This window comes from Alosa sapidissima, chromosome 7 (assembly GCF_018492685.1).
Source record: "Alosa sapidissima isolate fAloSap1 chromosome 7, fAloSap1.pri, whole genome shotgun sequence".
NCBI lineage: Eukaryota > Metazoa > Chordata > Actinopteri > Clupeiformes > Clupeidae > Alosa > Alosa sapidissima.
Genome location: NC_055963.1, coordinates 4,905,109 through 4,915,108, shown reverse-complemented (window position 1 = coordinate 4,915,108; position 10,000 = coordinate 4,905,109). Strand labels below are relative to the sequence as shown.

At 40.4% G+C, this 10,000-nt stretch overlaps 2 protein-coding genes across 2 annotated transcripts in view; both read right to left on the bottom strand.

Annotated features, from left to right (window-relative positions):
* Window positions 1–2,617, bottom strand: part of arih2 (ariadne homolog 2 (Drosophila)) — a 13,878-nt gene extending 11,261 nt beyond the window's left edge. The window contains exon 1 of the mRNA XM_042098899.1: window positions 2,369–2,617. Within this exon, the coding sequence (XP_041954833.1) occupies window positions 2,369–2,617 (249 nt within the window). The remainder of the gene's footprint in view (window positions 1–2,368) is intronic.
* A 7,205-nt stretch (window positions 2,618–9,822) lies between these two features.
* g0s2 (G0/G1 switch 2) overlaps window positions 9,823–10,000 on the bottom strand; it is a 1,122-nt gene continuing 944 nt past the window's right edge. The window contains exon 2 of the mRNA XM_042098934.1: window positions 9,823–10,000. This exon is cut by the window's right edge and continues 494 nt beyond it. The gene's annotated coding sequence lies outside the window, so the exon portion shown is untranslated.

Below are 10,000 nucleotides of genomic sequence, written 5' to 3'. Positions count from 1 at the left end.
TAGTTACAGCTTCAATAAGCCAGATATTCAGCACTGGAGACCATGCTTATAGAAACTACAATTAAACTCAATCAAAGGTGCTCTAGGCGACGTCATACGTTTTTTTTAGGTTAAAACATTTTTTGTCACTTACAACAAATATCACCTCACCATCTGCTAGCTGCCTGTGTCCTGAATACACTGTAAAAAACGCGATCTCTCTTGACAAACCAGGCTCCTAACAAATTGTTATGTGACAAACAGCCACATAACAATTTGGGCAAACCTTGCCCATAAAAACATAACAAACTATTCCGGCAAATCACCGACGAGATGCACGTTTAGGCAATGTTTAGGAGAGTTTCAATTGCGCGGGAGGGAGAGGGAGGAAGTAGCAAGCTAGCTTTATGTTTTGTTTGAGCGTCAACAGAAGTGACGTTACCCAGCATCGCTTAGAGCACCTTTAAGCCACACTGCATTTGAAGCATGGCATTTTACAATTTAAGCCACCATTCAGACAGTAACAAATGACATGATTGTGGACATGTTTGCCGTGGTGTGAGCCAATCCAGGCTGCCTGAGTGTGGGGGCTTCTCTGGGTCTTTAATATTGCAGTGATTTATGCAATGTATGTGTACTGTACATTCTCATCAATAGCCAGACTATGAGCATAAATAGCATCTTCTGAATATTAAGAATGACAGATGTCATTTCCCTCTCGAAAAACATAACTGGGGTGGGGGGGGGGGGGGGGGGTCCATTTCTTTCTCTCTATCACGCTTCCTGTCTCTCTCTTCACTGTCCTGTCACAATAAAGGCAAAAAGCTCAAAAAAACTAACTAAAAACCAAAGACACCAACACTGAGACATTTGTCTCGACCATAATAATATTTTGGCGCATCAATAGTCTCCCCATATATATTAAGTAGATATCCAAGTTGATAGTGGATGCATTGCGTATGATGAAACTTAAAAAGAATCAAAACTGATATGAGTCTTTGGACTCTAGCATGCACTGGTCTTGTGTTATCAGCATGTTTCTGCTGTTAAGGAAAAGGCACCTTTATTTAACTTCCCTATTTTCATCTTCAATGTAACTTACATCTGCCAGAAAACAAGCAAGAAGCCCGACCCTGCTTTAGTCTCTGTAGCTTATGCACTTAGAGTAGATGTTCTACTCAGCAAGTTAGACAGAGTGGTTCAGTGGAACATCATCAATAACAGAAAGGCTGTTAAGAAACCACGGTTGTTATATGAGATACCGAGTACTTAATGCAATGTTATGTGCTACTGTTAATGTGCGACTTGCGTTAATGTGAAACTTCTGTTTCGCAATCCACTATGACAGGAAAAGACAGAGCACTAGTCTCAGCTCGGAAGAACACAAGTAGAAATGCCCCAGCACAGTGCATTCCAGTGAGGGCGGTACATTGGCCTTGATACCAAAGATTCTAGATCAGAGCTAGAGCTCCGCTCTAGAATCTTTGATTGATACATTGTGTGTGACGCAGTACACATCATAACACTCGCATTACGTTCAATACATTGGGAGTTTTTTAACCTAATTTGAGGAAAACGGTCATGGTGAACAACACTGTAAAGAGGATAAAACGCACGCACATCCAAGTCTGATTCTGGGTGCTGGACAAAAAAATGACGATGAGAAAGAGAGGAAGAAGTCCGCAACAGCAGTATATGCTCCCAATAGTTATGTTTTTAATAACGTGACGTTTCGGGCCAGCATCAGACGTCTGATGAAGGGCTTGAGCTGGCCCGAAACGTCACGGTAATAAAAACATAACTATTGGGAGCATATACTGCTGTTGCAGACTTTTCCCTCTCTTTCTCATGGTGAACAACACAACACCAAGTAGACTCCATTAAAACTGGGTAAAGGAAAATGGAGTCAAATGGCTTTGGGGAAAAACACAACAAAACAATAAAATCACTGTTTGCCATGAATCTGTGAACTATTACTTAAACTATTAATAAAAAACATCAATACAGTATCACAAAACATAATATTGCGACACTGAAGTGTATAGCCTATATTTTTTGACCACTAATTCCTGCATGCAGAAAGTGACAACTGACCCAAGTAGCAGCTGATCTGACGCTGGAAGGGACCAGGCCAAGATCGGAGCCCAACGCTCACCAGACAGCTGCTACCTGGGCAAGGAGCGAAGCTCGCACTACTCTCCCAGAGGAGAAGGCCACAACAACAGGGTGGCACTGGAATAGCTGCAGACTGGAATGGATCTGGCACAAACCCAGCTGGATGGGGTCCAGGGTTAGCTGCTATGTGGGCATATTCTGGGGCGTTCATGGCCTCTCTATAGTCGCAGAAGTACCGCTCCGTTGTCATTCTTTCTCTAGCCTTCCAACTGACCTTCAGGGCTGTGGCCACGACGTTGACCTCGTCGCTGAGCACCCTCTGGCTCTCCCTGTAGGTCAGGCAGTTGAACTGGTACGCTTCGGGGTCAAACGAGTCCGGCTCCTGCTGCTCCACATCCCCCGCGACACCCTCGTAGTAGTCGGCGATATCGCCTTCCTCACCCCCATCCTCGTCTTCCTCAGAGTTCGCCCCAAAGTCTTCCTCGTTGCTGTCGGAAGCCTGGCTGCTCATGTCTACCGACATCCCTCTCTGGACTTGCCTGCTTTCTGAGGGACGGCCGCCCCTCACCACACTGCTGCCTCACTGCACAGACTACGGTTCCAGCAGGCTCAGGGGCACAGAGGTGTTCAGCAGCAGCGGAAGAAGCAGAAGAAGTCACACTCTCCGTCTGGCATGAGGAACCGCTGGAGTGGATGAGCTGAGGAGAGAAGAGGAAACTGTGGAAGAAAAAAAGAAAAGGGGGGGTTGTTGAGAGCGTGGGTAACAAAATCTAAGACAGAGTATGAATAACACTGCACAACAGTTTATAAATGCAGTCTGCCACCCAAGCGCAGATCAGAGGGTTCCCCACACTGCACTGATATTGTCCAGTGTCCTCGTCAGCTCAGCAGCACACACAGCAAGGTCTTTACAGCAAGGCCACTGATGCTTATCTTCACGCCACATCTATGCCGTTCTACAGCAGGTAAGTTCATGGATGTGGGTACATTTATTTGAGTGCTTCAAGAGGGTAGGTTACCAGACAACGGAAATAGCCTTGGCACGTGGAACCTATAACGCTCTTTTGGCTAAACACAAAACACGTGTAAAGCAGTAGGCACGCGTATCGGCTTAGACTACAGAGGTTTAAAGGATTACCACGACGCTTCACTGTAAAGACAGCCTAAATGGACAGCAGCAACAGGGCGAACAACGTGACCCAAAGAGAAATACAATTTTCAAAACATTAGCCTAAATCCTTCAGGCTGCATAACGGTTCTCATTAAAACGAACCTTCATTTTACTGCGAGTTAACTAACAGCAATCCCTCCTTCAACTGCCTTTGCGTCTTAGAATAGCAGACCACCTGCAAAAATTGTCCTAGATTTAGCACCTTCATGGTGTTATCGAGAGTCATAACCTAGCTAATGATACATCGACCTGGCTCTGTCATCGCTTGCCGCTGCCAGTCGCCTCTTCGCATTCCAGTTGATTCTAAAAATAGCTGATGGTGCGGGGTGACACACATAATATCACAAACAGTCCAGCTACAAATTACGGGTCAACTTGAGAGAAAGTGCAAGAGAGTGGGAGGATGTCTGAGAGGGCATATGTGGCCAGGCAGTATGATATGTTTGTTTACTAGCAATTACCAGCCAGCTAGCTTGCTAGCAATGTCGGATTACAAGTTGAGGAAGGTTAGCTGCCGCTAGCCAACATGAGCTCAATGCGCAAGCGTCTAAAACGCACAGCACCAGGTATTAGACCGTATCGGTAAAGCCAATACGAGAGATTCAAAATGAAGCTCTTTTACACAAAGAGCATAGATAACACCAAAGAAGCACACTTCCACCCGTATAACTTAAAAACACCGATATAGCTATACCCCATGTCCCCCTGAGACAGCCGCCGCCTCACACTCTAGCTCGGGGATTCACATGTAAACAAGGCCGTCTGGGCGTTCTTTAGAAAGATATTTGTGAATTAATTTAAATCCCCGTCTACCTATAAACATCGGGAATGTTTTAACATACCTTGTTGGCTGAGTCTGGACGGCACAAAATGTTATCTCTCAGTGGATAACCGAACCGAGTTCTGAGTCAATTCTGCTAGCCAATTCGCACTACAGCGGAAGACAGGAAGTATAGGAGAATTCGATAGCTTCGTCACTTCCCTGTGCCAAATTAACTTGTCTTTGAGTGGGCAAAGATGTGCCGGGTTTATTTGGGGGAAAAGAACAATGTAATAACAAGTCGCTACTTTGTGTATAAGTGTAACGTTTTTCATCACCAGCCTGTTTAAGTAACTTTGAAAAAACTAATAGAAAAAACTTCAGGTTGCAAATAGGCAACTCATAAATGCAGATTATGCCATTGTACTGTATATCATCATCATCATCATATTCACAGTCAGGGTGTGCTGCTTTGTTTCAAAAGGGTCAAAAATTAAACCATCTAAAAGTGTAATTTTTGGGGTTTTACACATTCAATATATGTCTGTAGAAGGATAAAAAAGTTGTTTCAAGGCATAGGTGCATGGATAACTTTAGGAAAAACACTCAAGAAGGGATGTTATTGGGAAAAACTTATGAAAAATAAAAGTATTAGATTGTCTGTCTACATGAGTAAATATCCCATCTAAAGCATTTTAAATCCTACTTAATGGTAGTACACAGTCTGTCCTGCAATAAATATTAGTATTTTTTATGTGAATATGGCGTAAAATATGCATAATAAAGGATTTTGTGGCAAATACACCCATTTAAAAAAAATATTCTTGTGTAATTTGTTTTGCACTGAATAGCCATACCACTTTTAATTGATTACTTGTCTCTCATTTGATGTTGTTAGACAAAAAAAATGGATATATCTTGATTGAGCTGTGTCTGATGGACTGTGAAACGTTTGAGTTGCGAACATTTTAGTGTTAGATAGATAGATAGATAGATAGATAGATAGATAGATAGATAGATACTTTATTGATCCCCAGGAAATTCAAGGTCTCAGCAGCAGCATACATACAACACAAACACATTCTTTAACAGCAGAAAGAGTAATTAAAGTATATAATATAAAAACACCACTAATCAGTAAGGACAGTAGAAGATAAAGAATATGCTAAATATACTAAAATACAAATTATACTAACACTTAATACAATATATAAAAATATACTAAAATACAAATTACAAAAATACAAATTATACTAACACTTAATCTAAATCAATTCTAAAAACAGTATCCACATAGTGGTGATTAATAAATCAGAGGCGCTTGCAATGACTGAGGCAGGGACTGAGCCTGTGATTCTCTGTGCATAGTAAGGTATGGTAAGGTGCTCTGTGTGAATGAGTGTCATGGTGGTAGTGCAATGATGATAGTGGTCATGGTGATAGTGCAAATGAGTAAGTCAACAGTGCAACAATGCAGAAATAAAGTAAAGTAAAGTCTATATATTTATATATTTAACTATTTAAGAAAATGTATAAGTGTGGCCACAGTTCGGCTGTGGCATGGAGGGGGGGGGGGGGGGTTATACATATGTGCTAATGTGCTAATATAGCATGCAAACAGTGAGGCATAAAGACAGTGGTACAAGTGGCTAGTGGACAGACAGTACCAAACATGGAGGGGGTGAAGAGGCAGACAGACTATGCAGAGAAGTCTATCTCTCCTCTTCCCTTAAGTGAGGCATTGAACAGTTCAATGGCCCTGGGGACAAATGACTTTCTCAGTCTGTCAGTTGTGCAAGGCAGTGAGCGAAGTATCCAGCTGATCAGTCTCTTCTGCTTAACAATAGTGCTGTGGAGTGGGTGACACTCATTGTCCAAGATGTTGATCAGTTTGTTCAGGGTCCTTTTGTCAGATAGTGAAGTGATGCACTCCAGTTCAGCTCCCACCACAGAGCCAGCTTTCCTTACCAGCCTGTCAATTCGCCCCACATCCTTCTTCCTTGTGCTTCCTCCCCAGCATACTACTGCATAGAAGAGGACGCTGGCAACAACAGACTGGTAGAACATCCTGAGGAGCTTACTGCACACATTGAAGGACCACAGCCTCCTAAGGAAGTACAGCCTGCTCTGCCCTTTCTTGTAGAGTTTCATTGTCTAAACAGACAGATAATGAATATGTTACTTATTAAATGGTAAAATGCTGACTCTGTTTGTCTCAAACACTTTTCTGGATAAAATTAGGGTATCGCTGTGCATGTTTCACAGAGTGCATAATTATGCTATTTTAATTGCATTTGTAATCACAATTGCAATTTCAATCAACTGTGCTTCACCCTCTGCAGTTAGAAGGTGATAAATAGAATCAAATGGGGATTCAGTTTCATTAACTTTACAAACTATAAAGAGAATAGGCAGTCAGGAAACAATGTATGTGAGCTTACTTTTTCTGTAAATACATTTCTGCATTTTTCCAACTACAATTTTTGATGTTTGCATTTTTGCAGGCAATGCTTTAACAGTCAGTTTTGATTTTGTCATCCCCTCTTGTTGTTGATTGGGCTGACATTTTTTTTTGTTTGACGGAATCTGAACTATGGTGTTCCAGAGTATCTCCCTGAAAGGAGAAAGGTGGGCGTGGGCAGGCTAGTATATAGCACCACCTGGTAAAATATGCTTGTTAACTGCATGATAGCATAGCACAAATTACACAAGATTCTGAAAATGTATGGTTTACCATAATCCTAAACACTACACTTGAAATGTGTTGGAGTGGACATCAGAAACAAAGGTCATTTATTGCCATTAGTGTGAGGTTAAAAATTGATACAAACTCTTTGTATGGTTTATTATTGTTCCTTATGGCATCACCATCTATGTAATGTAAGAAAAATAACATTTGGCGACATATATGCGGAATTGTATATGTATTGCATATTCTCATGTGCTGGAGTGGACAGCGTTTGACAGAAAACTTTGATGGTGTTTAGGGTGATTTCCCAGAACCATACATGTTTCTGATGTTCAAATTGGTTCTGGGCATGTTGATAGAAGGTTGTTGCTTGGTATGAAGTATAGCAAAGGTATAACCCTCTGCCAAATAGGGTCAGTCTGTTGAGCTCTTTCTAAGACTAATGTCAATTTTTTGTTGGACGGAATTTTTAACTTTACTTACAACACCCACATATGTCTGTTATCATTATGTGTTCAAAGAGTGGAGTGCACGCACATCTACAAAATTTAAACAGGTGCTGGGTATAAGGCTTAGTCAACAATTGAAAAATAAAAAGATACTCGCACACTGTTTCTATAAGCTCCCAGAGTGGTTTATTCACAACGTTTCGACCAGAGGTCTTCGTCAGGTAGATGATACCTGACAAAGACCTCTGGTCGAAACGTTGTGAAAAAAACAGGAGCTTATAGAAACAGTGTTCTGTAAAATCTTTTTATTTAACATTATGTGTTCACTAAACATTGCATTTGTAAGATGTTATGTCATTAATGTGGTCAAATTGTCTGTCCATAGTATACTTTTTCTAATATGAGTTGTGGAAGTGGTTTAGATTTAAAATGTAACACCAATTTGTGCATAAAAATGACTGAAATGTGCATTTTGTGCCAAGAAATTGTATTTTTACCGTTCTTTTTTCCAGTTGTCAAGGTGCTCCAAAGTCTAGCCATTAATAATAACATATAATCATGGGCGTAGATTTAGGGTGGGACGCTAAGGACTAGTCCTAATCAAAATTTTAAGATGACAATATTGTCCCCACCAATATTTTAGCGAACTTATTTGTACTGCTGATCATTCCGACAGCCAGCACAATACAAGAAACGTCAGGGTTATCTGACACGCAGGCTACACGCATGGAGAATGCCAATGCACAGGCTACTTTGCAGTGGCAGTCAAGCGAGCAGGTGCGTCAACGACAACGGTAAGTTACCAGGGCTGTCTGCCAATACATACCCCATAAAAGGCCAAAGTAAAACATTTTGATATTGAATTTGACTGACAGAGCTTTCAATTCGGCAGCCGTGGCCTACTGGTTAGCGCTTCGGATTTGTAACCGGAGGGTTGCCGATTCGAACCCCGACCCCTCATTGCTACCCGAGCGCTGCTGTTGTTGCAGGCAGCTCACTGCGCCGGGATTAGTGTGTGCTTCACCTCACTGTGTGCTGAGTGTTTCACTAATTCACGGATTGGGATAAATGCAGAGATTATATTTTCTTAAATGCAGAGATTAAAATATACTTATACTTACAATTAACCACATTATAATCAATAGGCCAAAATCATAATTGTGTATCTGTGCCGAATTTCGTAATTCAAGTCCAGTGTAGAACTGAATAAGAAAATCATAAGGCTGTATATCCAACCTCAAGACTAACAAATACACATGTGGCACCACAGTTATTGGCACCTCTGTATCAAATACTTTGTAAAGCCTCCCTTTGACAATAAAACACCTTGTAATCTCTTCCTATGATATCCCATTAAATTGTAGAATAAAAAGCAAGGTATATGAGACCATTCCTCTTTACAAAATCTCTCCAGATATTGTCCAAATGCTTAGGTCCTCTTGTGCATTCTCCCCTATCATGGTGATTTCACCCCACTGCATGTTTTACTGGAGATCAGATCAGCGGACCGAGATGACCATGGCAGAAGCTTAATTTTGTGTTCAGTAAACCATGTTTGTGTTGATTTGGGCAAATGTTTTGGTTAATTGACTCATGACCACTTGAAAGTTCTTAGACACACTCATCAACTTTAAAAAGTTGAATATTAACAAGCTTCTGCCTAATAGTGACACATGATTTTGTTAAAAACAATATTTATCTCTCTATAACATGTTTATTTTTCTCAGAATAAATTTACCGAATAGAGTTTTCCTCATTGTTTTCAAATAAAACTAAGAAAGATAAAGATAAGAAATAAAGCTTAATATCTTTAAGCTTTATATTTTTTTATATCTGTTTTTAGTCAAATAGGGATTTTGAGGGCCGATACCGATTTCAACGTTTGAGTTTTTCAAAAATCAATATATCGGCTGATAGTCATTTTTAACAAACACTATGTAAAAATGTTCTCCCATAACATATATGGGGCATTATGTATTTGAATAGGCCTAACTATCAAGTTTCCTAATGAAAGGCCCTTCATATAGAGTAATTCGTTTTGTCGTATAGAATAGAAAGAATAGTAAGAATAAAAGAGCTCTTTGCACAAACTACATTGCGAGCAGTTTATGCTTAATGACTCCACCTTTATGCAAGCAAAACATTTTACAAATATGATCAGTTACTTTACTTTAAGCCTTTGAAGCCTAAACCATGCTCTTCCTTACTTGTAACACCTTTGTTGAAATGCAAGAATTTGGCCCCGGGGACCAAATTTTTCCCCCCGTAAAAGTCTAGTGGGGCTACATAACATGCTTATCAAGTTTCATGTGCCCCAGTGTTTCGGTGTCCCGGGAATCATTGACCAAAAATTCAGGAAGTAGATTACGAAAAAAAAAAAATCCCTATGGATTGGCTACACTAGCGGTGGTCTTAATAAGAGGAGAGTGCTTGGAATAATGGCACATCGTTACCCATTATAAAACAATTTGAGTTTATTTCATTTTTAAAGATCTTTCTGTTTTACATGTGATTATCTTTCAATAAATATCTGTTGGTTAACATTAACATTAGGATATGCAATCAATATACTCTTAACTATCTATCAAAAACCTGACTCAACCCTCCTCTCTCCATATGAATGAGTTGCAGTTCCTGCTGAAAAACCACAGACCAGTGCTGATATTTTTAAGTTTTAATATGTTTCAGTGTTATAGTGTCATTGCTCTCATGGGATGATAAACAAGTAGGCCCATGTTCAAGGTTACCGCCAGTCTTAAGCAATCCCCAAACCATATTACATCACCTCCAGAAGCCAGCAAGAAGGCATCAGATATCATTATTAGTCTGCACCACAT